The sequence below is a fragment of the Alternaria triticimaculans genome (genome assembly GCF_023758025.1).
Source record: "Alternaria triticimaculans strain BMP 0046 chromosome Unknown scaffold_12, whole genome shotgun sequence".
NCBI lineage: Eukaryota > Fungi > Ascomycota > Dothideomycetes > Pleosporales > Pleosporaceae > Alternaria > Alternaria triticimaculans.
The window spans coordinates 799,635-827,334 of NW_026055969.1; the positions used below are offsets into that span (position 1 = coordinate 799,635).

Below are 27,700 nucleotides of genomic sequence, written 5' to 3' on the forward strand. Positions count from 1 at the left end.
AGAATGGTCGACTGCCGATTCGACGGAACGTTCTTGTGCTCATTCGCACCTTCCCACGTTGGTATCGCCCGTATCACAACCCAAGGATTTCCAAGAGCGATCGCCTCAGCTTATACCCCTGTCACGAACAGCCGATTATGATGCCGACCAATCAAAGCGTAGCTACCAGCTGACAAGCGCATTCCTTGGGTTGTTGCCATTGGTGCAGCCGTTCGGACCAGGCGAACAACGTGGTGAGTTCGGACGTTGCATTGGGCACAGCATCGGAATAGTCTTGTCCTTCGCTGCAAGTGCCAGCAAGATACATGGATCTACCTTACACTCGGTGCCCCTCTATTTGGCCTTTCTCTTTCTTCCCAGTCGTCGCGTGCACCTCTCACATTTGCAAAGAGTTGGAAATTTTGTACAGTGCATTCGGAGATTGAGGTGTGGTATAGTAAGATGGACGATCAGAGCAAAGTTCACGACGGGAAAGTGCAAGAGCACGAGCACGATGTTGAACACCAGCACGCCTGCGGTGAAACGAGTAGCTTGGGTAAAGACGACATCTTACAACTCACTGATCCTGTGCTGAATGCCAAAATGCATCTGGTTAACAATGCGATCGATGAGGTAAGCTTGTTGAGAGAAGACTCTTGTGGGTGTGTACTGATTACAGTCCCCAGATCGGTTTCACGACGTATCAATGGAAGGTACTTGATGTGTCTCTGACATCTTTGAGCATTTCTAATAAGGCTTAGCTCTTTGTCCTGAATGGTTTTGGCTACGCCGTTGACTCCCTCATCCTACTCATTCAGTCCGTCATCGCCGCGCAAGCCGCCCTTGAGTTCAAGCCTTCCTACCGAAACGGCCTGACCATCGCTGCTTACGTCGGAATGCTCACGGGAGCCTTATTCTGGGGCTTATCAGCCGATATCATCGGCCGAAAGACAGCGTTTAACGTTAGTTTGCTGATTTGCTCGATCTTTGCAATTGTGGCTGGAGCAAGCCCAAATTGGGAAGTCTTGGGCTTGTTCGTATGTTTGAGTGCTTTTGGCGCCGGAGGGAATTTGGTGTTGGATACGGCAGTGTTCTTGGAGTATCTGCCTAGCTATAGGCAGTGGATGCTTACGCTCATGGCAGCTTGGTGGGGTATATATATCCCCAATCTTCCGCTGTTTTCTTCTCCGAGGGATGGCATCTATAAGCCTAAGTACTAACACTCTGACTAGGCATTGGTCAGCTCGTAGCTGGCTTTTTTGCCTGGGCCTTCCTTCCAAATTTTAGCTGCGCAGACCCATCCCTCGATCCCACGGCAGGCCCCTGTACAAAGTCTAACAACCAAGGTTGGCGCTACGTATGGTACGCTTCTGGATCCTTGGTTTTTGTAATGTCTATTCTCCGCATCACCATCATCCGTCTCAAGGAGACTCCCAAATTCCTCGTCAGCGAAGGTAAAGACGCCGAGTGCGTCGAAACCCTCCACTTCATTGCCACCAAATACAATCGACCTTGTAGTCTCACCGTCACCCAGATGCAAGACTGTGGCACCGTAGATCGTATCGCTGCACGTGGAAATCAGAGTAAATGGGGCTTGGGAGAGATCAATATGCACCTCCGCGGCCTGTATTCCACGAAGCGAATAGGTATTAGCACATCGTTGATCTGGCTCTCGTGGACATTGATAGGCCTCGCCTACCCCCGTAAGTGTCTCTGTGCGAACTGCATGTGAGACATACGCTGACTTTGTACACCTTTGTTTAGTCTACAATGTCTTCCTCCCCGCCTACCTCTCCTCTCGCGGCGCCGCCTTCGGTGAACCATCACCCTACATCACTTGGCGCAACTACACCCTCGTGAACTTTAGCGGGATTTGGGGACCTGTGCTAGCGGGCTACATGTGTCATACGCGCCTTGGTCGTAAGTATACCATGGTTATTGGAGCATTGGTCACCATGGCTTTCTTCTTCGCGTACACGCAGGTCAGGACTGCTGTTCAGAATGTGGCGTTCACATGCATCATCAACTTCTGTTTAAATATCTACTATGGCACGCTGTACGCTTATACGCCGGAGGTGCTGCCTAGTGCGCACAGAGGTACCGGCAACGGGATCGCGATTGCCTGGAACAGGGTTATGGGAATCTTGAGTGCCGTTATTGCGACGGTCGCTGATGTAAGTCTGCTCTTCACTGAACCTGTCATGTTTGAGATGACTCCGAATGGCTGGGTTCGCGCTGACTGGCGGCAAAGACGGGAACCGCTGTCCCGATATATATTTGCGCCGCGTTGTACATCCTCATGGCAGGCATTGCGGCGATTTTTCCATTTGAGCCCTATGGCCGGAGAAGTTCATGAGGTCTGCAGTCGAGGTTCCATCAACTCTGCTCTATACATGGACTCTTGATGCAAGAATACAGGTGGACTTGTTTCAGTAAGCTCTCTCGATATTCGCCTGGTCCTCAGTTTATTCATGCAGGTGCAGTAAGTAGTCGAAATTGGACGCCACCTTTTTTCCGGACGACTCATGCTGCGCATTCCAGGCTGCAAACATCTTCATCTCATTGTAGCACGACATTGGTTCATACTCGAGGTTTCATCAAAAGCCGACGTCTATTGTGATATGAATGCACTATCTATGTCAAAAAGCTCGTTGTGCAGCAGGCTAAGTGACTTTCTCAGCATCGCCCTTTGTGCGGGTTGAGAGAAGAGCAATAGTCTCTGCAACAGACGGGAAATCAAGCAGTTCCTCAATACTTGTAGCAAATCCCCGCTTGGAGTATTCACAAGCAAGAGCGGCAGCAGCAATGCTGTTGCCCCATATTTCGTAGAACGGAGTTTGGTGTGTGAAACCAGGAGACGACCTGAAGTCTGATCCCAACACCGACTCCCAAGCTGAACAAACTACTTCCTCCAAGATCTTTCTATCTTCTGTCCCAGGCCTTGATGCCTGCTTCCTAGCTTGACGGGGGCTGACCAGGTTGTGCTGGAATGCAGCCAGATCGAATTGAGCAAGGATGTCTGACAGTTTCTGTTCCAATAAATGAGGCAGCTGTTCGTAAGTTTGAACGAAGCCGCTCAACACCGCTTTAACCCGATCTTCCGAGAAAGCCTGTTGCGAGTATCTCAGTTCGACTTCTAGCTTGTTGTCGCGAGCAGATGTTTGTAGCCATAGGTCGGCTTTGTCATGCTCCGGTTCGTACACATCGAATGCGCACCCGCCAAGTTCTGGAAATGGCTGCTCGATCGACCCGAAGCTGAGATGGTTCACGACTGTCGAGAATCGTGTCCATCGAGGCCAATTGGTGCACTTCTCTATGATGTGATGGTGTCCAATATGGCCATGCTGCAGCGACTTCAGATAGTTGCTTTGAGTCGCATCGAGAAGCGAAGAAGCTTTTGCGGTTGAAACGACATCCGTGCGCAAAGGTATGACGTTCATGCATGGGCCGAGGATATCCGATACGTTGGGCATCATTATGTGTCTTCCAGAAATGATGCACCCGAATACGACAGAGTCCTGACCCGTAAGCTTCGACAGCACGATCGACCATGAGGCAAGAACAGCGGTTGCGCTCGTGTAACCCGAAGTCTTCAGATCTACCAAGGGAACGGAAATCTTGACGGCGCCGTTGATAGGGCAGTCCACGCTAGGGCGAGTGTGAGCACGAACTTCGCTCATCGAGCTATTGGCCAGAGCTGTCTTCCAGAACGTCTCAGAATTCCTGCTTGCTAAGACTGCTTCTGCGCAGAAGTCGGTGAAAGGAATGACTTCCAATGGTCTGTCAAAATACAAAGCCTCGAGCGAGCGCCACAATGTGTCGAGACTGAGCGCGTCGTACTGGGCGTGGGAGATTCGAAGGACCAGTTGCGCTGTGCTAGTCGTGGCATCATGTACAAGGGTAAAAGCTACCAAAGTATCGCCGAGTTGACGGTGTCGTTTCATATCCTGCTGAATGATCTCCTTAACAAGCCCGTCCATATTCTGACTGTCACTAGACTGCTCCACAGTGAACCGGAAGGGGAAAGCCTTGGCCTTGAGAACGACCTGGAAAGTTTGTCTTGCTTTCACTACGAACACCGTCCGTAGGAGGGCGTGTTGATTTATGAGCTGTTGACAAGCGCGTTGCAACCTTCCAACATCCAGTGTTTTGGGGAACTTGAAGATCATGTAGTCATGCCAGCCATGTGACTTGAGCAGACCCTGCCCGACACACCAGGCCTGCCAGTCCGTCGCCAGAGCAACAGCGTCGACATCATCTTGTGAGATCTCCGGTGCGACTGTCTCTATCGTGTGCGCTGTATATTCACCGCCTAGCGTAGTCGACTGAGCGCATACCTCGAACCTTGCCGATGTACTCATAGCCTGGAGAGTTCGATTCACCAGGATGTCTTCGATTGACAGAATGACCTGCTCTTTCCGTGCTTGTGCGATGAGCTTGATACAGTGCAAGGAATCTCCGCCAAGATGGAAGAAATCGTCCTGCAAACCGATGTACTCTACAGGAAGGCCGAGCACTGAGGCCCATAGACGTTGCATCGTTCGCTCCTGCAATGTCACTGGCGCAGACTTGCTTAGAGCGCCAACATGCTTCACCAGATCAACCAACGACATCCTGGCAGCCTGACTCCGCAGTAGCTTTCGATCGAGTTTGCCAGACGGGTTTAACGGCCGTTCTTTGAGTTCCACAAATCCGCGCGGTATCATGTGATCCGGAAGACTGTCCGCCAATCTCTCTCTCAACTGCCTGACTTCGTGAGAGAAGTCTGTTGCAAGCCCGTGTAGGAAAGCGACGAGCATTGGCCCAGTTCCGGTTGTCGGTTCGACTATCTCCGCTGCGACCGTCACACCCGATGGGAGGCTGTCCAACAACGACTTCTCCACCTCTCCCAACTCAAAGCGTTGCCCATGTAACTTGACACGCGTATCTTTCCTTCCCACAATCTGCACAACGCCATCTTCGATATACTTTGCCAAATCTCCCGTTCGAAACATCACTCTGGGTCTCATCTCCCCCCTCGCTTTCGCCCATACAGGTAGCCCGTCGATAAATGCCTTCGTATTAGCTTCCGGGTCGTTGCGGTATCCCTGGAATAGCGCTGGTCCCTCAAAAAGAAGTTCCCCCGTTTCCCCGATCGGCGCTAGTGTATTCGCATCGTCTTGGTCAACGATCCATGCGCAACCCGTCATAAACTGGCGAGCTTTACATTTCTTCCCGCTCACATCGATGGCGTTCGCAATGCCCACGCCCTCCGTCATGCCAATCGCCTCCACAAGCGACACCCGCGGCGCCCAAATATCGATGAGTCGCTGAGTTACGGGCTCACCCCCTACGGTCAAAAACTGCAAGCAATCCACTTCCTCTGGCTTCAGCAGGTTCAGCAGCGTTGGTGTAAGGAAGGTCCGAGTGATTTTCTTCCTGGTGATGAAGTTCGCTATACCGCCCATGCGCTCTCGCTCTGGTGGTAGGATCAATAGACCCCCGTTACAAAGCGTCTTCAAAGTCGTGACAATGCTCGCAGCAAAAGCCTGGGAGGCGAAGTTGAGAACGCGGCTACTAGCTGCGTAACCATGACCATGGATAACATTAGAGACCGCACTGCTTTGCGTATGTTGAACCACTTTAGGTAGTCCCGTCGATCCTGATGTGAAACACACATAAGCGAGATCATTCGGAAGGCCGACTGGCAGGTCTATCACTCCAATCATCCCACTCTCGGAATCGCTGCTGCAAAGTTCTGGCACATTGATGACCACCTTGCTGACAACTTCGCGCGGAAACCTCTCGTTGAACTTTTCTTCGGCAAGCATTACTCGAGGACTTATAGTGGCCAGGCACGCATGTAACCGCTCCGTTGGGTTGCCAGGGTCCAGCGTCGTGTACGCCATCCCCGCCTTCGACACAGCCATCATACAGACAACTAGCCAGATGGATTTGTCGAAACAGATCGGGATGATTTCACCGGCAGTGGCTTCATCGAGTATAGTATGAAGATGTTGGGCTAAACGCGTAGAGTAGTCTTCCAATTGCGTGTATGTGAGTGTACCGTCTGGTGCGTCCACCGCAGGCGCGTCAGGGGAGCAGCTGACTTGCTTGGTGAAGACTTGGGTGATAGTCAAGTGAGGAGTTGGCGGAAGTGAAGCGTTCCAAGACCATATCTGATCTTCTTCTTCTCGAGTGATCTTCGTTCTGCCTTTCGGGGACATGTTGCTCGTTTCGGAGATTATGGCTGTGCTCATTTCTGAAGGCCGGAGGATGGATAACAATGGTGGATTGGACGTCGGCGTGACCATGAGACGTAGTGGGCCATAAGCTACCTTTTGAGACTTTCTTGTAGCGTACTAGCTGCATGTGTCCGGTACACCATGCCCCGCACCATATGTCACCAGACTCTCGGAGTAGGTTGAGTGTTGATTTGCCCGTTCGCCGGTTCCTCGGTCCAATTCTCGTGTCGCCGAAATGTGAGGTGTACGTTTTTACATTCGGTCCGCAATAGATACGATGCTAGCTCTGGATAGTATGCACCTACATCGCAAGCGGTGTGCGAAGATAAGAGACACCCTTCTTGACGCAATGGCCACCTTTGCTTGTACTCTCAACCTCGGTATTGACATTAGGACCGAGAGCGCCTACTGATTTGCTCCGCTGCATGGTTGGCTACGCAACTTATCGAAATACAACCAGGTTCTGCTTTGCGAGGGCATGCATGGTACCAGAAAGGGCGATCGACTCTACCGGATATGTGATTCATTCGTTGCAGTGACAAGAGATCAGTGACTATGTTCGACTATAAGTCTACCTAAAAGGACATCTTTAGATGCTTGAACAGGAACAGATATCCTGGTTCTACTTGGCTTTTCCACTCTCTGCTTCCCGGCTTGAGATGCAGATCATGGATGTGTTTCACTCCAGGAACCGGTAAGAAGCCACATTCAACTCCAGAATTGTTCAGCTCCTTTACGAACGATTCGGCTGTCTTGAACGGAACAATCTCATCGTGTAGCCCATGAATGACAAATGTGGGGACATTGTAGGAGCCGTCTCGCACATGCGCCATTGGGCTAATCGCTCTGACAAGCTCTGGGTCAGGCTTTTGGGCCAGAGCCTTAGGAGAAAGGCCGTAGAGCAGAACGTTTAGCCCGATGCCCTCCTTGAGAACCGCGAAGATGAGCTCAGAGCGTGGGTCGCCGGGCTTGATCCAACCCAATCGACTACCATCCATCATGGTGCCATAGTTCGTCACGGGTGCCCGCGGCAGAGCCTGCATGATTTTCTCAAGTCGCATTCTGCGGGCAGGGAACTCTCCGTAAGACTGCTCTTCCTGATGCCTTTCCAGAGCCCCAGTTTCAAAGTCGGTTGGGCCATAAAAGCCCAATATGGCGGCTGGTGACGGGATGTCGAGCGCTTTGGTAGTCCAAGCAAGGCTCATGGCGAGATGGGCACCCGTTGAATACCCAATCGAAACTATGCGAGTTTGGTCTATCGAGATGCCGTATTGAGATGTGATAGCAGAGAGCTTTGTCTGGATCCAAACGTATGCATCTCGTACGTCGGAAAACGGCCCGTCAATGACATTCACCTCTGGAACCAGCCGATAGTCTATGCTGACAGGAAGAATGTTGTGCGACAATAAGAACTTTGTCTGTGCTGGTCGGATTGCTTTGCGTGAAAGCGTCATGTGGCCACCTCCGTGGATCATCAATGCTGCCAGACGTTTAGTGCAGAACAGCAACGCGTGCGGAGGGCCATTTACCTACAGGCATCGAGCTAATTGGAGGGCTGTTCGGCAAGTAGACATCGGCTTCTATCTCAATACCATCAACGACCTTGTAAACAACTGTGTCAATACCAGACGTTGGCAAGTCACTGTGACGCTGTGGTTCCGGATACTGCTTCACAGAGGCTATAAGTAGCCGCTGAAGATTGCAATCCGGCATTGTGCTTTGAGAGTAGGTGGCGCTTGCAAACCCAGCTTGATGCATGAAGTTCATCCAGACTGCTGCAGGTTGAATGGCATGTGTGGCATCGACCGCCAACCACCAACCGTCCAGCAAACCAAAAACAGCCTCGTGCCAGTCGAAGATCGTAGTGATTTCTGAGAGCACCAAGACACCATGCGGATTGAGCATGTGCTTGATACGACGACAGGTTTCAGTTCTGTTGGCGGTTGCATGAACACAGTTCGTGCTAATGACGACGTCGAACCTGCCAACCATTTCCGTAGGCGGTTCGACTTCAAGGTTAAGCGTTCTGAACTGCATCCACGAGTATTTGAACTTCTTAGAAGCGTTTCGGACCAGGGTTGAAGATATGTCCGTGAATACATATTCAATGGAATGGCCGAGAGCACCTAGTGCTTCACCAAGCCGCTTGGTAGTCCCTCCCATGCCGGCTCCGACCTCGAGGATACGAACTGGCCCGTTTGCCTTCTTGACTAATCGAACCATGAAGTCCACAAGAACTTCAGTCAGAGTGGCAAACATAGGGGCTTGCGTGTAGAAGCTTCCAACGATTTCCTGGGACGTGCTGGTGCCAAAGAGCAGCTTAACAGGGTCCTCCACACCCATCAAGCATTCTGCAATCTTCGGTCCGGTGAGAGCCATGAGTTCAGCCTCACAGCGATAATTTGGGTGGTCTGTGATGAGGTCGCGTAGAAGCTGGAACGAGCTGGGAGGAAGGGTGGGTGAACAAAATGACCGGATATATCCGGAGTCTTTCTTCTCGATGACAGAATGCCTTTCGAGAATCTCGTAGTACCTGTGCACTACCTTACTGTGTTTAGGTTGATATCCGAAATCGGGAATCTTCTGGCCCGGCGCAATGGTCTTGAAATCAATCCCTAGCTTCTGGAAAGCTTCAATCAGGTAAGCAAGAAGAAGCTCATCCTGACGAGCAGAGACCTTTGCTAGATACTCTGTAAACTGGCAAGACCGGGCATAATCTTCAAAGGAAGACTCCGCCTCCAAGAGAGATTGAAACGGATCCGTAATCTCGGCAGTTCTGATAGAATGGTGTATGGGTGGATCAAGCACAGGTGAGTTTAACGGCTTCGAAAGTGAGGTGGTACTTGGCTTCATTGGAGAAAGTCCAGCCAAGTGCATCAGATCCTTGACAGAAACGTCAAGGAGGCTATCAATACCATTGATATCGACGTTGAACTCTTCAGATAGGCAGGAAACGAGTTCTGTGGTGGATAGAGAGTCGAAGCCGAGGTCCTGAAGAAGTTGGTGATCTTCGATATGGCTGACAGCAACGCCACAAAGATCTGAAATAAGCTCGAACAGTTTCGCGCGTCGAGTCCTACCAAGGGAGTCCTTGGCACCTTCCTCCGGACTTGAATGAGGCATTAATCCGGTTTTGGATGTCTTGGAGACCGGGGATGGAGATCTAGCCGTCGGCGTGGTTACCGGTGAGACTTGCTTTCGGTAGGCTTTTGTGACGCCAGAAAATATGGTTTGGCTCAATGCACCAAAGCTCACCGTTAGAAGCTCGCCAGGCGACACAATCTTCCCGAAACGCTCGTTAATCTCGTCCGAGAGTTCGACCGACGCCAGTGAATCGATACCAAGATCACCGATACAAGTGTTTGAGGCAATGAAATCTGCTGGTGCGCCAGTATATGCGGAGATCATCGCCCTCAACGGATCATCTGATTCGTTGGCTTCGTCGCCAGCCACCGATGAAGCACTTGATGAGTTGGAAGCGCCATCGGGCGTCAATGGCGGAGGGCTCTCGAGCATAGCGGGCCTAGAGTTCTCGCGAAGAGAGAGAGATGAACCCGATTTAGAGATTAATCTTGATCCATTGGCTGCGTCAAGCGTTCGCTCAAGCTTGGAGATTTCGAGACGATGGAATTTGGCACCGATAGCTGTCATGGCTACCTCGCCGTCTTTGGTCAAAACGAAAACGTCGCCGGTCGCATGCACATCATCGATGAGAGTGAAAATGGCATAGACGTCCCATTCCTTGTGAGTGTCGAAGTCGCAATGTTTGGACGTCGTGACACTTTCGAGGCCGGAAGCTACGAAAACCTGACCCTGTGGGCATACTTTGCTGCTGTTGATGAGAAGGCCGGAGACTTGAATGAACGCGTCAATGGACACAGTGTCGCAATACTTCGTTACTGCGCTTTCATTGCCCCCAAGATGACTGTCTGGCATACGGATGTCGGCTAGTGCCTCGTTGTTGTCAATGACGATACTTTGAATCCCGTGGAAGAAGTCGGCGTAGTCCACAACTTTCGAGAACAGCTTATAGGCTCGTCCGCCGTTGAGTTTCTCCGAGCTCGGACTCGATCGAATTGAGTCAAGGCGGTCAGCTATGAGCCGCTTGTATGTAGAAAATCGAGGATTCTCTACTAGAGCCATCCGACCCCTGCCATGAACAGTTGCGCGGTGGGAACTGGTTGCTTGCCCGGAAGAGCTCGAAAGAACAAACTTCCATCCGTTTTTGTCAATATTTTCGAGAGTCAGATTGACGTTGCGATCCAGGTCGACGCCTAGCGGTGATTCGAATGATAGGTCCTCAAATGCTAGCGATTTAGATCCGAGGTCTGCACCCAGAATCTGAGCTGACATAGCCGCACACTCCATGTACATGGAAGCGGGACAAAGCGGCCGACCACGGACTGCATGGCCACTGATGACCTCACGAAAGCGGCTGGCCGAATTATTGACAACAAACTTGTTCGCACTGCTAGTAGACTCAGCATGATGCAGCAAGCGAACAGGGATCGGAACAGAAGCGGTCTCGAGCTTTTGCGAGCCAAGACTTTCGTAACTCCGCTGAAGCTCAGTAGCTCTATCAACATTCTCGAGCCAAGCTTTGGTTCTCTGAAACTGATAGGGGGGTAGCCATGCTGGTTCTAAACCAGCTTCAGAAGGAGACAGGAAAGCCCATGGGGTGATATCGATCCCTTCCTTCCAGAGGTGGATGATACTTTGAGAGAGAACGTTGGTAGGTTGACTAACATCAGCCGTCTTGATGTTGAGAAATGAATGAATCTCCGGTTCAGCTGTCGCACGCTTAATCATGGGGATAATGGATGAATCGAATCCTGCTTCAAGCCAGATGCAGCCTCCCAGGCGCTCTTCTATCCGCTGAATGGCGTCGATGAAGTAGACCGGTTGGCGAAGATGTGATGCAACATGCTCAGCATTGATCAATGAAGTGTGCACCTTTGTGCATGGCTCGATGGGAATAGAAGCTTCTCTGAAGTCCAATGATTTCAAGAACTCCATGAAGTCTTTCTGAAGTGGCTCGGTGAAGACGGAATGGAAGCCATGAGTTACATCGACTCTCCGACTGCTGACACCCTTGAACAAGGGGTCAGTAACCAGCAGTCTTTCCGCATTGGTCACCGCAATCTTGGTGCCAACTACGACGTGGCTGTTAGTGGCATTGAAGCAAGCAATCTCTAGGGATTCACCACCGATTGCATCAATGACACGTTCGACAACAGAGTACGGCGCAAATATTGCTAGCATAGTACCTCTCTCTGGTCCCCATTTAGTCACTATGAGCTGGGCTCGGGTAGTAACAAGTTTGAGGGCCTCTTCAAGAGAGAGCACACCCGATACGGCCATTGCTGTCAACTCTCCGAAGCTGTGTCCAATGACGCAAGCGGGCTGCACGCCAGCATCGATCCAACACCTAGCGCTAGCATATTGGACCGCCATGGTAGCTGTCTGCAACAGAACTGGATCGGTAATGACGGTGGTCTGGAAGATAGCCGGGATGATCGATGGAGTTCCAAGCGCGACGAGGATTCGATCGCACTCTTGGAGGTAGTAGCGTAGCCTGGGATTTGACTCGTAAACCGCTTTCGATAGACCGACATTCTGCTTGCTTTGGCCGGAGAATGCAAGCACGATACGCTTCGAAGGTTGGGGTATGCTGCATGACGAGATGTCCGTGGAGAGTTCGGTGCGCAAGCCGGCAATGTCGCAAGCTGTTGTCATCCAGGCCACCGAATGGCGCTTTCGCCGCTCCGATAGGGTGTAAGCAAGGCTCGAGAGGCTCAGATCTCCTTGGCTGATGTACGATTTAAGGACAGCTGCGTAAGCCTTCAGACTCTCAACTGTGTGGGCTGAGAGTATGATTGGATAGTGGGTACCCGCAGGCAGCTGAGTCGGTCTATTCAGATAGGTTAGGCTTAGCTTTCTAGGAGCGAGATTCCCACTTACGCTTTGCTAGAGCTCCTCCGAGGCCCTTCGCAGACAACAAGCGATGCGTTACTTCCAGCCGCGCCGTAGTTGTTCACCCACGCAGCTCTGAAGGGTACTTCCCATGGTTCCAGGCTCTTTGCGATGACAATCTTGTCCGGGGCCAATGAGGGAATCTTGGGGTTCAAAGATTTGAACAATGCGTGGGGCGGGATTGCTTTCTTCCATAACATAGCGATGACTTTGAGCAGTCCAGCGACCCCAGCCGCCGACTCTGCGTGGCCAGTATTGGCTTTGATAGAACCAAGATAGAGTTTGGTTGGACGATCTGATCCACCAAACACGTCTCTGATGCTGCTCACCTCAAGAGGATCGCCTGCTTGTGTGCCGGTCCCGTGGGCTTCAACGTAGGACACATGGTTTGGACTCATTCCTGCACGTCCGAGAATCGACTGGTATAGCTCAACCTGTGCCGAGGGTTGAGTGACTGTCAAAGATGCAGACAAACCGCCTTGGTTGGTGGACGACCCCGGTATGACGCCTAAAACTGGATCACCATCTGCCATCGCCTGTTTCAAGGGCTTCAATACGATCATTCCAGCACCATCTCCACGGCAATAGCCATCAGCCGCTTGATCGAAAGGCTTGCATTGACCGGTCGGGCTGAGGAAGCCGGCCTTGCCAAGACCCAGATAGTTGTGAACTCCGGAGATGATGTTCACTCCTCCAGCAACAGCCATAGGACACTCACCCGACCAGATGGACTGGCAGGCACGATTGATGGCGACAAGCGAAGAGGAGCAGGCCGTGTCGATGACTTCCGCCGGTCCAGTCCAGCCATAGTGATAGCTAAGCCTGCCGCACAAGAATGCCCGAATGGTACCAGTCGCTGTATATGCAGTTGGTGGATGGGCACTCGTATTGTCCGTGTACTCGATGAAACTTGCGCCGACGAAGCAGCCGACTTTGTCTCCGTTCTCGCGAACATGTTTGCGGAGGTAGCCCGCGCTGTCCAGAGCTTGATAGGTCAGTTCCAAGAGGATGCGTTGCTGAGGGTCCATGCTGGCAGCCTCCTTGGCATTCGAGCGGAAGAAAGCCCAGTCGAACTCATTGACCCCATCAATGAAGTTGCCGAACCACTTCGGCTTCCATTTGTCGTTTTGCAACGCGCGAAAGCTTTCGCGCATCGGAACCCTGTCATGGCGGATCTCTTCGCAAGTCGATGTGCCAGCGGCGAGGAGCTGCCATAGTTCTTCGAGGTCGGCTGCTCGTGGGAGTCGGCATGAAACACCAGTGATGGCAATGGCGTCTTCCGGGCTGGCGTGATGTGTTAGCGCGGCGCTAGTCGCGTCAGCCTGTTGGGGCTACCTACTACTTGTATTCAGCCAACCTGGCCCCCTGAACAGTGGTATGGACTTCCATCTTCGATATCCGCAAGCGAGCGTTGTGGAATGGCATCAGGGGGACTGGGTCTCCTATGCCGAACAAAGCAAATGTATGGGCGTCTGTACCACTTCCCGCTAGGTCCTGTGCGACATCCTTCAAAAGCCGATACCACTCGCATCGAGAGGCGAGGATGGTGTTGATTGCCTCGTGTGTCAGCGAGCAATCATGCAGCAAGCTGCCATCCAAATTCGATCGCACAGGAACTCGCAGCTGACTAGCATCAGGCAGCATCATGTCGTCATGCTCCTGACAAATGTCAAACAGCACTTTGACCAAAGGCGCGTTCTCCGGGTTGTGCACTTTGCCACGGATATGGATATCAGTGACTAGCAAACCCCGGTTACGAGCTCTTTCTGCCACCTTCTCGAGCTCTAGCACAGGGCCTACGATACTTATCGTTTTTGGGTCTGTGATCGCCGAAATGTAGCACTGCATTTTGTAAGTAGCTGTTACACAGGAATGGAATTGCTAAATGCTGCTTGTTTGCTTCGGTGGAAGTCATGTTCCTGTGACACAAGTCCAAAGACCGACAGGGGAGAGGCCCTGCAGCGAATACGAAAAGAATCCCAACTTACTCTAGGAATACCTGCCACAAGCTCATCTCCTTGCGGAGGAGTTCTCAGGCGTACTGCGATGGTCGTGGCCCCCTCCACCAACTCGTCGTCACCCAATTCGCCAAATGTGCCAACGGCAAATGCCAGTCGTAAAGCTTTGGTTGCAAGATGGACCACCTCCTCCTCGTCTTTGGCGCAAGAAACAGCAAAGGCTGTAGGAAGACCTCCACAATATCCCTGAGCGCCGCCACCTTTCTTCAGGCTTGCCAGCATTCGCTCGTGCGTGAGACCATGCAACTCGAGCAACTGGAAGTACTGGCAGATCTGGATAACGACCAACAGCGGCAACGCTAGAATACCGGACATGGAGCTTGAAACAGGCCCAGATATTCCGTCGGTTATCCATCGCTTCAGACTGACGACATGTCGCTTGCCCGATTTGAGTTTGGCTATGTCCGGGTGGCCGTCACAAAGTATGGTCCATGTGTCTGTCAACGACGTGATGGCTTCTGCAAATGGGAGGAGTAGGGGCGTTTCAACAATGTACTTTTGAAGCTGCTTGAGGTACGCCTCTGTGGGGGCCTTGCTTTGAGGGCAAAAGAACGCCACAGAAGGCGCGAAATGATCAGACTGGCTGCGCATATCGAAAAATACCTAAACTGTCTACGGAATCACGAACGATTCGCTATGTTGAACCAGCTGGTATATAGACTGTTCCGCGAGCTATGATTCCTGTGATAACTATATACAACGTACTCTACTATGCGATTCATTGTACACAAGACTCGCTCACTCATCACTCCTAGCATTCTTTGAAACGGACCTACTTACATCCCCCACGATATAGAGATTAGGAGCTACTCTAGATTGTAACGCGCTGTGGAACCAGCCATCTCCACTTGTCTTGATCAAGTATAGGGTTGCATACGGTGCTTGCGAAGAGACGCCGAGTAAAGACCGTGTGTATCCAGAAAACTACCGAAGGCAAGAAGGTGTCGCGTGATGCCAATCGAGGAAAATGACATTCCTTATCGCACTTGAGAAGCGGTCAGTGCATGCCTTGGTTGATCGGACAAGCAATGAAGCTGGCTAAAAATGCCCATGGTCTTTCTGTACACACCACAGATTCCCTCGGAGCAACTCTGTGTCATCCAAGCATTGTGTATCTCATCATGACAGTTGTTCTACTCTTTCTACGCATCTTTTCGGTAGCAGTAAGCTACTTCACTCGTACGATGAGGGTGTAGGAATTCTAATCGTGATCAGATTACCTCCATCGCAGGATGGCTGTCGTACAATATTCTCATCCATCCACTTCGACACTACCCCGGTCCGTTCTTATGGCGAGCATCCCCTATACCCCGCATTCTTTCTAGATGGAGGGGTACTACGGTGTTTGATGCGCACCGTCTACATGAGCAATATGGGCCAATTGTGCGATTGAGTCCCTGGGAATTGAGCTACACCTCTAGCAGTGCATGGAAGGGTAAACATGGCCTCTTCCGCATACATGTTTCTCGACGCTGACTTCGAAAGACATCCATGGGACAGGCACCTACACATCTCGCAAGCCGCTGCCAAAAAACCCTCTTGCTAACCCTCCACCTATGTCGGGAGAGCCGGGCATCATCGACGTGCTGGATGACGAGAAGCATCGGGAACAACGCCAACTCTTCAATCAAGGGTTTTCCACCCGGGCACTGAAGGAGCAGGAGCCCTTGTTGCTCAAGCACGTCAACAGATTGACAGCAGCCGTCCAGTCGCGCGCTGATCAGGGTCTCGAGACGAACATGGTAGACATGTTCAACTTCTTAGCCTTCGACGTTATGGGTGATCTAGCTTTCGGCACCTCTCTTGGTCTATTGGAGCGATCAGAATACAACAGCTGGGTTCGTGTGATAGTTGCAACGATCAAAGTAGTCACTATCCGCATCGTGGTATTTTACCACGTTCCTTTTGCGTCAAAGATCCTGCCGCTCTTGGTCCCGAAATCGATGAAGGCAAAGCGAGATGCGCACATGAAGTTCGCCGAAGATCGTGTGAAGGAAAGATTGGAAAGAAAGACCGATCGTCCAGATCTCTGGGGTCTGATCACCGGTGGACCCGGCGGAAAGAAAGCGAGCCTCTCTCTGGATCAAATGGTCGGCAATGCCGCTCTCTTCATGGTGGTAGGGTCAGAAACTACGGCAACAGTGCTTTCGGGAGCGCTATATTTACTTTTGAAGAATCCCCACTGCATGATGAGATTGAAGCAAGAGATCTATGACAGTTTCGAGTCAAAAGACGCGATGACAATAGAGGCACTGCCGAGGTTAGCGTACATGAGCGCAGTTCTAGACGAAGCCATGCGAGTCTACCCTGGCGCTCCGGAGACGTTGGCGAGGTTGGTACCAGCAGCCGGTATGCAGATTTGTGGCAAGTATGTTCCGAAGGGCGCCACGGTGTTTATACTCCACTATCCGATGTTTCACTCCTCGAGAAACTTCGTCCGACCAGACGATTTCGCTCCAGAAAGATGGTTGCCTGAAGGCTCCGTGGAGTTTGAGAAGGACGACAAGAACGCGTTCAACCCTTTCTCAGTCGGTCCACGCGCCTGCCTTGGAAGAAAGTAAGTCCACTACCCTGGTCACCTTTATGCAGAGGCCTAATTCCGCCTACAGTCTGGCACACTATGAGTTGAGGCTTGCCTTGGGCCACTTGTTGTGGGACTTCGACTTCGAGCTCAACGAAAGCTGTGATGACTGGATGGATCAACAAACATACTCTTTCTGGCTGAAGCCGCCACTCATAGTCAAGGCTCGAGAGGCAGACCGGAAGCCATAGCCAGAGACTAGGGGTGGAAGATGGGTATGAGAGCAAAACTTCAGGTGACGCGCATGTCGAGGTATCTTGGGAGCTTTGGCTGTCTCGCCTAGCATATCTTACCACACAATTCACGCATAGTTCGGATCATACCTGCTTGCACATAAGATGCGCCATGCAATGTCTCCAGCCAGCTCAAAGCAGCTGGTTCGAGCCAAGTGACTGACGCTTTTGGACGATCTGTTCTCTGCTTGTGCTCCGGTATTGGGTCAACAGATAACGGATTCTGAAGGCAGAAGGTAAACCGTAAGGATTCAACCTAGCAGCAGAGTTGTCACTTGCCGGTAGCATACATTCGGTTGAAGATCCGACATGCGCATGTCGTTTTCGGCCCTGAGCGATGTCATGCATGCTTTTCGTGGCGCCGTGATGGCGCGATGTGCTGCCGTCGCAATTAGCACAACCGTGGATACGACACCAATGCTTATCGACCTTCCGTAACCAGGTTCGTGGCGGTATCTGGCAGGCCCTCATACACACGGCGGCGAAACTGATGTCCGGGATACGGGAGACTTCGGTTTTTCTTTTTAGACCGAACGCCCGAACAACCTGGTAGCGGAGTGGCATGATCCAACAACTGAGGCAGCGATGACAAATCCTTGCCGTAGAAGAAGCGAATGCATATTGTGAGGACGTGCTGTTCATCCAAATGCTCCTGAGCTTTTCGCACAAACCAAAGATGCAGCCGCACTCTGCGAAGCGCACTGCCGAAGTCGGAGGCTCCCGAGGTCCCGAAGAAGTCGTTGTCTAGGTACGCGTCCATGCCCAAGCAGATATTTGCAAGACCCCGCGATCAAAGTTTCTGGCTGCTTTGCGCATTTTTCTCGACCAGGCTGTTGACAATACAGGCGTTGCAACATGGTAGACGCCGTAGGGAGGATTCATTGGCCGGGACAGCACTCTTGCAGCCTGCGTGATACGCACGGCCCAACAGCCCGCAGGAGCCCCACGATCTTCGGCGGGTTAGAACTGAGTCGCAATGAAGCTTGTGCTACCAAGCTATCTTGGATTCCTTGAGGTCAACCCGGCGTCGGAATGCACGCGAGGGATCTTGGTCGCTCGGATCGTCCCAAGTGTGCGCACAAAGGCATGGGCGTTCATCGTCGCTCCGACCACAGCCAAAGCGACATCGATCGTGGTGCGCCTCGCAAACTCGTTTCTGCTGTGATTTTTGATGTCTCGTGTTCGCCGGGCACCATACACATGTCGTTAACAGGGGGCGGCGGTTTGTCGTGGATGTGATCGAGAGGCGGGCTGCTATGTGTCGGGGACTCGAGATCGTGTTTGGTTGGGCTGCATCAGGCTCTTGGTCGCCTTTCATCTCACAAGTAGCTTTCTGTCTTCTGGGCTTCGCGCTCAAGGCTGAAGTCTCTTCGCGAGTGACCTCGGACCTGTATATTCGCAGTAACATTGTGGCATACGAGTAAACGATGTAGATTCACCGATGGGCTAGAGGTAATTCCAAATCATCTGTCTCTTTGTTGTTTTATAGTAGAAGCTCAACAGCTCGGTAGTATCCGTAGACGACGATGATGTCAGTCTGCTCCACCACCACCTGGACCCTCGTATATGCAACAAGATCAGTCGGTACTGACTCTAGCGTGTAACATGTGCTAAACTTCAACACTAGGACCTACTATCCGAGCAATTGACTTCTGCATCCTCCTCAGCATGCTTCAGGCTCTGGTCCTTGCCCAACTCCGGGTTCCGGATGACCAGCGAGAAAGCGACAAGAAGTACTGCAAGACATATACCCGTGATGCAGAGTAATTTTTGCACGTGTCTGTATGCCTGTATCACAGCGATACGCTCTGGGGTTTGCACTGGGTATAGAGTTGCAAATGCAAACGGATCACCATACGCGACGGCTGCGAGCGAGGGATCGCCAATGCGACGGGCCAACTCATTTGGGATGATCTGCTGCCACATAGCACCTGAGACTGTATTACCAAGCGCGCTGCCAATGTTGTAGGTAGCGAGATAAATGCCCGTTACGATTGCGACGTCTGTTTTGGGTAGTTAGTATTGTCGCTTCAACTAGCGTGAGTTGCCATGGAAGAAACTTACGCTCGTGTTTTGTAGCAGCTTGGATACTGGCTTGTGCAGGATATGGAAACATGCCTCCTGCAATGCCCAAGCATATCTGCGCTCCGATGATGCCGGAATGCAACGAATCGCCAGAGCCGCCACGGTAGTAAATTAGAAGACCAAAAGCTACCACGAAAAGACAAGTTCCGGCGACGATGAAAGGTTTCAAGCGGCGGACCTTGAATACAACACCACCAAGGATCAATCCGGTGATTACCGAGGAGAAACTGTACAAAGAGCTGATGCGAGTTGCGCTCTTTACTGATTCATCAAATGCGACGACTAGTACAGTGTACAGGAAGTCGCCTTGCATGGTCCATGCAAAGTTCAAAGTGCAAGCAATACCTAAAGCACCCCAAACCGCACGATCCTTCAGTAGATGGAACGGGAGCATTGGATGAGGTGCTCTGCGTTCCCAGAGGACAAAGGCGGGGAGGCACATGAAGCCGACGATAAGAGGAGCAATGACTTTGGCAGTCCCCCATTGCGATTGCGCGCCACCTGCGATGGTGAGAGGCTCGTGGTTGGTCAGCAAATCGGAATCTCGTCTGGTGCAAACACATGCCGACTTACAGTCAGAATGCAGCCGAATACCGCAATAAGCAGCACGACGCCGGGGACGTCCATTTGCCAAAAGAGAGTGACTAGCAAATTCCTGGTACCGCCATGAACTTCGTATGGTGTTTGGTATGCATCGAATGCGCCGGCCCTTTTAGCTTGTCGGCTGGACCACATGAGCGAAGCGACTAGAGGGATGCAACACACTGTGTATATGATGCACCACATGCCTACCCCCCATCGCCAAGTGGTCTGACTAAGCACAGCTTGACTTACATCGCCGCTGACCCAAGTATTGATCTACCGAACATCAGAAACAAGCTAAACCGGAGCGTACGGTTATATTGCTTACCAAAAATGGAACGGCAGGTATGTATGAGAAGAAGAGTCGAGATCGAAGGGAGGTGATGTCGGCTATGATGATTTCGATGAGCACGATGATGGTCGTGTAGCCAATCTGTAGGATACCCGTTAGTATTGGTCTTGTCCGTTTGGCGTTGTTGCAGCACGCACTTGGTAAAAGACTGCGCCTGCGGCGAAGGACTCGACATTTGAACTGACGGATTCAATGACGGTACCTTTGGTCGTGTTAGTACGACTGCCAGAGCACAACGCTAAGCTCCCAGTTTGGTGTGTGCATACCGATGATGTAAAAGAGCATGGAGAGTATGACGACTTCTATGCGGCCAAAGACATCGGCTGTGACCATCGAGTTAGTTTCTCATATCTTGATCGGTGTGAAGACTCAACTTACCAATCTTAGCCGCAGTAGGCTGTTGAGCACACAGTGAGCATGGGTTTATACGTGGTAGCAGACTCTAAGACTTACCTGCGCAGCAGCGGCGATGACGCTCCTCAAGACATCTTGGTCAATGTTAGCGTTGGTGACTCGGAATGACTACAGATTTCACCAGACATACTAATGGTAGCCAAGGTGGAATGCTGTTGGAATCCCGCAGTGGCATATGGCTGGTAGGTGTATCGGAGCGTCCCATCCAAACCATACGCATACGCAATGAGGAAGATGCCGAAGAAGATGCAGCAGCGGTTGATCAAGGACGTGTGCGCGTTGAGGGCTTCGATGCGTGCGACACCCGGAGACTTTGCGTCTGGTAATGCGGTGGGGGAGGCTAGATCGGCGCCGGTCGCGGTCGTGTTGAATAGCGCAGTTTTGCCAACGTCCAAGTTGTGGTGATGCGACATGGTGGTTGGTGGATTGGTCGGCACAAGGTGTTGCGAGGAGATGATGTGCAACAACGGTTATTTACCAGCGCCGGGCGGCAGGTGAAAAGAATGCGGGCTGCATATTTCATGTGATTTCCCAGTGCGGAACGCGTTACTACTGTACAAGCAAACGGACAGCTTCTCGGTGCTGGATGGAGCATAGTGCGGCTCGAAACAGCTGATTGATAAGATTAGATGCAAATTCTCGCTGGCTTGGCGTGACCCCCCGGCAGCTCGGAAAGCCTTGGCGGCGCCCAATCCCGACGTGTAAACGCGGGCGTACGGGCTGCTGTCGGAGGTGAAGGCGTCGAGGACGATGGGTGCTGCGGCGAGCGACGGAGGCTGGTGCTGACAGTGCCGAGGGGCTGCGTGTGAGACTGCAGGCGGTGCGTCGAGGCAGTACTTAGCAGACGCTGCACGCAGCAACATCGAGCAGCCATGGCCCACGCGTACTTTGGCGCGACAGACGACAGCGTAGACTCGGGGCTCGGCGCGGACCTCGACGACGGCCAGCCACAGCAGGCGCGCAGCAGCAGCGAGGAGAAGGACAGCCTGACGCCGGCGCAGAGCAGGCGCAAGGCACAGAACAGGGCAGCGTACGTGTCCCGCCCCCGTCCCCCATCCAGCGCCCCCGTGCTCATGCCTCTCCAGCCAGCGCGCCTTCCGCGAGCGCAAGGAGCGCCACGTCAAGGAGCTCGAGACGAAGCTCTCGGCCCTCGAGTCCAGCACCCACTCGCTGCAGTCCGACAACGACCGCCTCAAGGCCGCCCTCGACCGCGCCCGCACCGAAAACGACATCCTGCGCGCCACCACCCGCCGCTCCCCCTCGGCCTCGCGCCCCCTCTCCGCCACGTACCCCTCGCCGGGCGCCTATCTGCCCGTCCACGACCATGGCCACGACGGCGACGACGACGAAGAAACAGCCACGGCCTACCGTGTCGAGTCCCTGACCAACGCCACCGTCGTGAACACGGCCGCGAAGGAGCATCCACGCACCCGCGCCGGGGCGAAAGAGGTCCCCGCTGCCCAGGCCTGGGACCTCATCCAGCAACATCCGCTCGTCAAGCAGGGTCTGGTTGACGTGGCCGACGTGTGCGAGCGCCTGAAAGGCTCCGCCAAGTGTGACGGCCACGGCCCCGTCTTTGAAGAGAGCACCATCTGGCGAGCAGTCGACGAGTCGCGCCGTTGCGGCGGCGATGAGCTCATATGATTGCTGCCTCCATACCCCTTGCGTCTTTTACTATTCTTCTGCGCTGCCACGCTGGCTTTGCGTTCTGGGCCTTGGGCGCTCGGCGTCCGGTGGCTGCACGAGCTTTCCCACAAGACGGGCGCTCCAGTGTTGGACAGATGGCGATGAGAGAACACACTTTTTTTAGATAAGGCGAGAATTCTATTCCGCCATGTGCTTGTTTGCCCATGCCACAGCCTGCCACGTAGCAAGTCGACTCTCAGAAATCCAAATTTCTTCATCTTGACTTGTTCACCACCAACACTCCCGTGTCCGGAGAACATGACTCCCCATCTTCAACGCTCGTACCTCAAACCAGCAGCGTAGAACAAGTCTGCCAGTAAGGGGTCAGTCCACGACCAGAATGTATCTACTCAACACCGATCGAGGCGCCATAGTATCTGATACGTCCATGCGAAGCGAGCATCCGCCATCGTCAACTACTGCCTGGAAAGCCAACACATGTCTCAATGCCAGACGTTCCTCGTACGGCGCGTACAAAGCAAGTCTCCGGGAGACAGCTTTGAGGTCGACGTCGTGGACGTCAACAACCCTACCAGGCAATAAGCCGTCACATTACCCTATCAGTACGCCTTCAGTCCCAGTCGCTATCGTCATCGTCTCCTGCGGTGTTGCCTTGTCTTATCCTGCTAGGGTTGGCGTCCTCGTCGTCTCTCTTCTTCTGGAGGCGCGAGTCTCCTGGTTTGACGGCGCCAACATCAACGAGAAGCCTTTCCAGATCTGTCATAGCAAGTTAGCACACCGTAATGCAGGACTGCCGTCAGGAGTTGAGGGACGCGACCCACCCTGTACACTTGTCCTCGGTCCCTTCAATTGCATCAGCGTAACAATCTGCCTCTTGATATCCCCGTCCTTGTAGATCAGCACCGTCGGCGTGTTCTTATCCGGGTACCCCTCGATGCAAAGATCCGCCCTCATCTGGCAAAACTTGACATCGCCAAATCTCTTTGCCAACTCCCTCCAATGCTCAATCATGACTCTTGACTCGGTGTTTGTGCCTGTTGAACTTGTCAACAAGACCAGCACATGTGCCTTTTTGCTCTCTTCGGTAACGTCGGAAGAGTAGTCGGGTTTCTGAATATGATAGACTTGGTTGTACACCGAGGCGGTATTTATCGATGCAAGCTCGGCCATGCGCTTTTGACGGTACGAGTCGAGAAAGTCGTCGTCTTCTTCATCCTCTAGCTCGGCCAGCTCGTCCATGTCTTTGCCCTCTAAACGGTTCTCGTGTGCGAGTTCGCGAGCCTGCTCAAGCGCCTCCTGAATCATGGGTGTCGGCGATGGCGGCTTCTCGGGGATGACGCCATGTTTCCTGAGAATATCGTTCCTGACGCGCTAGTTTCAGTACTGTGTCTTTCGCCATCACCTGATGGTGGTTTGACTCACCATTCCGTGTCGGCGTTGGGGTCGTCGATTGGGACGTTGACGGGCATGTCTGGCATCTGCATGATGGTGGTGTGGAGGAAATGCCTGTTGGGAAGATTCGGTAGAGTGTGCAAAGTGCAGGTGGGTGGTAACAAACGTTTCTTCTAGACGTCTGGTGCCTGGAACGTCAGATATTTCCAACAGCGCGAAGCTCCGTCATGGACCCTGCCAAGCTGCCCCGCCCCCACCTCAGCTCCACGCGACGCCACCCGTGTCTCTTCTGGAAGCTGCGTCTTAGCTCCTCCATCTCGGTTACAGATATCTGCCATCATTTCTTTTTGTATGTAGCAAGCACGCTGTATTTAGAGGCATTCTCCACTACATGTGAGAGTAAAATACGATCCGACTCATCCGTATAGATTCCCACCGCGTACTTGATCATAATCTTTCCCCGTACTTGTTACCACGAGCTCGAATGTCCAACTTCTCCGTGGTTTGACCAACACCCTTTGCTGCCTCTTTCATTCCCTCTTATGTATGGTACATGTCAAGAATGCAAAACCCGATTATTTACATCTGTTTGGTCATCCTGACTTCGCACATGCACTCCCTTACTCACTTTTACCCTCCACATCTGCACGGTCTTAAAAGAACTTCCCGTTGCTGCCATTCTCGATGCTGCTATGCTCAACCACAGCCTCACCATCGTGCTCGTCGAAAGCACCAGGTCTATCGATGTTTCGTGGAAGAGGTCGGTCAAACGCGTCGAAGCGACGACCCTGAAACTTGGCCTTGATCCAGAGGAACCCGATGCGGAGAGCGCAAGCAGCAAAAGCCCAAAGAAGACCTCCGAAGGGCGCTGCTACGAAAGCACCTCGTCGTTGTTAGCAATCGTCATGGGCGCCGGAATAGCTTGCACTCACCGAAAGCGCTCCAGTCATTTGCGTACAATCCACCTTCCAACAACAGCAAGTTCCCGGCTAGAGTGACATCGCCATTGTAGTAGACAAGCCCAAACAAGAAGATGGTGAAGATACCCCCAAGGCCTCCAATAACAAAGTCGAAACCCCGGTAGAAGTAAAACTTGTCGCTCAGCCCGATGACGAGGCAAGGTACAACCGCTGCACTGACAAGATCACTGATTAGGAAAATTTGCAGGATATCGGGACTGCGCAGAGCCACGACGACAACAGGGAAGATGAGCGCCACAACGCACGCGCGGATGATCCAGATGTTGAGTTTGTTGCGGAAGAAATCGTTGCTTCCCGTGCTGATCATGGCTGATTGGAAAGAGTCAAATGCAGCAGTGGAAAGCGAGATGGTCATGACGAGAACAACACCGACAACCCACGCAGGCAGCCGTTCTAGCAACAAGAAGAAGGCCAAAGAGCCGTTTTCTTCGTCGCCAATGGTATACGCACCAGACCATGCTGCAAGCATTCCTCCCACACCTAGCAGAGTGAGGATAATCAGTACGCCCATACTGGCGAGTGAGACACCAATCCAGAGATCCCTGTCCGTGCGAGCGGCGAAAGTACGCATCCAGAAGCCTGAGAGGAAGAAGTCGTTTGACAAAATGGCGACAGGGAGGATGTAGATAAGTTGCCAGCCTAGGAGGCTGGATTCGAGGTATCGGGATTGGTCGATGAGGGAGCGGTCGATGTTTGTTTCTACGCCGACAGCAATGACGCCCATGATGATAAGGCCGATGACCATAACGCCCTGGATGTTGTCGGTTACGAAAGAGACTTTGAAGCCCCCGAGTGCTGAAGTAAAGTTTTAGTTGATGCTCGTAGTTAGCGTTGCAACAAATCTTACAGGTGTAGATGGTAGTAACAGCGCACTCCACAATGACAACCGGAAGACCGTTCAAGCCCGTGAGTAGAGTGACGATTTGCTGCAAGGCCGAGAGCTCAGCGACCATGTACAAAAACATGGTGATGAGCGTGCAGACGCTCAGAAAGAGTCCTCCGATAGCTCCGTAGCGCTGCCTTGTCCATTCTGTCAGCACGAAGCCTTCAGGACACTTCCGTCTAATGATGGGACCCAACGCGCCAAAGACCAATAAGGGCAGGGACGATGATAGCGCGTAAACCAAGAGACCCTGTACACCAGCAATGGTAGCGATCTGAGGGTACGTGAACAAGATACCGGATCCGAGAGCTGTGATTAAAGAAGAAACCTAGGTCAGCCGTTTGCACGAAGGAGAATTGGGAGGGGGGTGCAAAGGGGGAAAGTAGCGGCAGCACGTTCCTCACGCAAGTATTATCTTGATCGAGTTCTTACGGTACTTCTCAGCTTCCCCTTCACCAGGCTCAAAACTACGCACAAGACAGAAGGCCAGGCGTGCTTCGAGCCCAGCTCTGGTTCGGCGCCCGCAGTGTAGCCGCACAAAAGACCACCTCCCCTGTACCCACATGCGATGGGGAACTGCAACGAGTTCTACAAGGCTGCAGTAGCAAGGGGAAGTGGCTCCTGTGAGAGATCTCAATACGAACCTAGAGGATTTTAATCCAGTTTTGGCCAAGCATGGAGACGCGAATTGCTTTGAATTGAAGCATCTCGCCATCGACGTCGAATGCTGGACGTCGTGGCAACGATGGAAAAGCTGATACTGCCGCTGCTTGTTCACGTGACAAGAAGCACGCTGGGTGCACGAATGCACTCACCACTAGCGATGAAGTTGAAAGCGAGCGGGACTCCTAGGCCGCAAAGTCAGCCAGTTGCTCTTGTTTGTAGGGCAGGAACGCCAAAGTCTGGCTGCAAGCGTGCGATGCGACGGTTTTCTAACCCTTTTGTGTGCGGTTACTAGACAGCCATTCGGTCTTGGACTGGTGTCGCAATCGCCATGCGACGTAACATCCTAGCACTCTATTCCCACACAGTTAGTGCCCTCGTTCCCACTGATCGCCCGCGGAGTCGCTGGTGTGAGCTTACAGGAAAGCGCCCAGGGTAAGGTAGATGATGGCGTTGGACGCTGGTTGTGACGGGATGCCCATGACTACAAGTACTGTCTGCGATAGGATGAAGTCTAGAAAGATGGGTAGAAGATGCACGGAGCCACGAGGTCGGGAACATGCAGGGTTAAGACGGTTCGGCTGCCAAAAACTTTTGCTTGTTACTAACCCCCGCGCCTTGCTCGTTGCATCGCTAGCGCTGCGCGGAGGAGGGTCGCCGCTGATGTCAAGTTGATAGCAATCGCTGAAGCCGGCGCTCGTCCCCAGCCATGGACGTTTGCGTGGATTGCATGGGATGATGATGGAACTATAGACATTGGCTCGCTGCTGCTACTCGTGACAAGGTACACAAAGCCCCACGTGAAAGCCCAACAAGAACGCCCGTTGCTCCGTACCGCAGGAAATGCGGCAATCTGATATCAAGTGTTGGTAGCCGCCCTCTGCAGTAGTCGGGTCAGGCGTGTCTACCACGCGTGTCTGTCCCAGTTGGGATCTGCTGCATGTTAGTCGTCGTCGTCGTCGTCGTCACTGCCGTCGCAGCGCTGGATGGCTACTGACCCTGCACAAAGGCAGCCAGCACCTTGCTGCCCGTCTGCAGCAACGGATGGCCCACGACAATCTGGAGGAAGCGCTGGAGCCCTTCGCGTCGGTGCTCAATGACATCGTCCGAGAAGCGGTTGGTGAGCACCTTGCCCGGCAGCGGTGGTATTGTAACGCGCGCCGACTCGCGCTCGAGGATGTCGCGGAAAGCCTCAAACTCGCTGTAGCGACGGCGTACCGTCGACGACTTGAGCTTGAAGGCGGGGATGTTGGTGCGCATAACGATTTCGTACGTCGTGTACATGCCACGGCCGACACCTAGGCAGCGCATCAGCCCCCGCTCGCGCGCTCAACATGTGCCGTCTACTCACCGTGTGTCATGGGGTTTCGGACCTGTGCACGCGACAATTGTGAGCAGGGCGGCGGGACAGCATCGGGGCATCGCAGCTTCTGGCAAGCCTACCTCGATCTCCAGGAAGTTCTCGGGGGGCCCATAGAGCTCCTCGAAGCTTTGCGATCGCGCGTCTGGCAGCGACTGCATGGTGCAAGGTGTGTGGTGCGCGTGTAGGCGGCGGTGTAGCTGGCCGAGGGCTGGTCGCGCGAGAGGCAATGGCGGGGCTGTCGCTGCTAGCATCGCCTCCTCAGCCACATCACGCTCCACCAAGTCATTCAAATCGCGACATCGAGTTTTGATATACATGTATATAGCGTAAT

At 52.8% G+C, this 27,700-nt stretch overlaps 8 protein-coding genes across 8 annotated transcripts; 2 read left to right on the top strand and 6 right to left on the bottom strand.

The window, feature by feature from the left end:
• Window positions 1–2,642: 2,642 nt before the first annotated feature.
• J4E78_007801 (NRPS) lies at window positions 2,643–6,272 on the bottom strand (the record flags this gene model as incomplete). The annotated part of the gene is made up of 1 exon (XM_049368404.1): window positions 2,643–6,272. The coding sequence occupies one exon, from the start codon at window positions 6,270–6,272 to the stop codon at window positions 2,643–2,645; it is 3,630 nt and encodes a 1,209-aa protein (XP_049220058.1).
• A 506-nt stretch (window positions 6,273–6,778) lies between these two features.
• On the bottom strand, window positions 6,779–14,785 carry J4E78_007802 (Type I Iterative PKS; the record flags this gene model as incomplete). Its single annotated transcript, XM_049368405.1, has 5 exons — window positions 6,779–7,560; window positions 7,733–12,114; window positions 12,165–13,460; window positions 13,516–14,018; window positions 14,165–14,785. The coding sequence occupies 5 exons, from the start codon at window positions 14,783–14,785 to the stop codon at window positions 6,779–6,781; spliced, it is 7,584 nt and encodes a 2,527-aa protein (XP_049220059.1).
• Window positions 14,786–15,750: 965 nt separating this feature from the next.
• Window positions 15,751–16,966, top strand: J4E78_007803 (uncharacterized protein; the record flags this gene model as incomplete). The annotated part of the gene is made up of 2 exons (XM_049368406.1): window positions 15,751–16,751; window positions 16,804–16,966. The coding sequence occupies 2 exons, from the start codon at window positions 15,751–15,753 to the stop codon at window positions 16,964–16,966; spliced, it is 1,164 nt and encodes a 387-aa protein (XP_049220060.1).
• A 1,665-nt stretch (window positions 16,967–18,631) lies between these two features.
• Window positions 18,632–20,854, bottom strand: J4E78_007804 (uncharacterized protein; the record flags this gene model as incomplete). Its single annotated transcript, XM_049368407.1, has 9 exons — window positions 18,632–19,011; window positions 19,073–19,610; window positions 19,928–19,951; window positions 20,004–20,108; window positions 20,165–20,229; window positions 20,294–20,350; window positions 20,406–20,424; window positions 20,481–20,515; window positions 20,572–20,854. The coding sequence occupies 9 exons, from the start codon at window positions 20,852–20,854 to the stop codon at window positions 18,632–18,634; spliced, it is 1,506 nt and encodes a 501-aa protein (XP_049220061.1).
• Window positions 20,855–21,313: 459 nt separating this feature from the next.
• J4E78_007805 (uncharacterized protein) lies at window positions 21,314–22,085 on the top strand (the record flags this gene model as incomplete). Its single annotated transcript, XM_049368408.1, has 2 exons — window positions 21,314–21,471; window positions 21,527–22,085. 2 exons carry the CDS (start codon window positions 21,314–21,316, stop codon window positions 22,083–22,085), a joined length of 717 nt encoding a protein of 238 aa, XP_049220062.1.
• Window positions 22,086–22,698: 613 nt separating this feature from the next.
• On the bottom strand, window positions 22,699–23,572 carry J4E78_007806 (uncharacterized protein; the record flags this gene model as incomplete). The annotated part of the gene is made up of 3 exons (XM_049368409.1): window positions 22,699–22,844; window positions 22,910–23,451; window positions 23,511–23,572. 3 exons carry the CDS (start codon window positions 23,570–23,572, stop codon window positions 22,699–22,701), a joined length of 750 nt encoding a protein of 249 aa, XP_049220063.1.
• A 561-nt stretch (window positions 23,573–24,133) lies between these two features.
• On the bottom strand, window positions 24,134–25,908 carry J4E78_007807 (uncharacterized protein; the record flags this gene model as incomplete). Its single annotated transcript, XM_049368410.1, has 4 exons — window positions 24,134–24,363; window positions 24,413–25,255; window positions 25,308–25,617; window positions 25,903–25,908. 4 exons carry the CDS (start codon window positions 25,906–25,908, stop codon window positions 24,134–24,136), a joined length of 1,389 nt encoding a protein of 462 aa, XP_049220064.1.
• A 1,002-nt stretch (window positions 25,909–26,910) lies between these two features.
• SNX3 (Sorting nexin-3) lies at window positions 26,911–27,527 on the bottom strand (the record flags this gene model as incomplete). Its single annotated transcript, XM_049368411.1, has 4 exons — window positions 26,911–26,939; window positions 27,005–27,304; window positions 27,358–27,379; window positions 27,450–27,527. 4 exons carry the CDS (start codon window positions 27,525–27,527, stop codon window positions 26,911–26,913), a joined length of 429 nt encoding a protein of 142 aa, XP_049220065.1.
• Window positions 27,528–27,700: the final 173 nt, after the last annotated feature.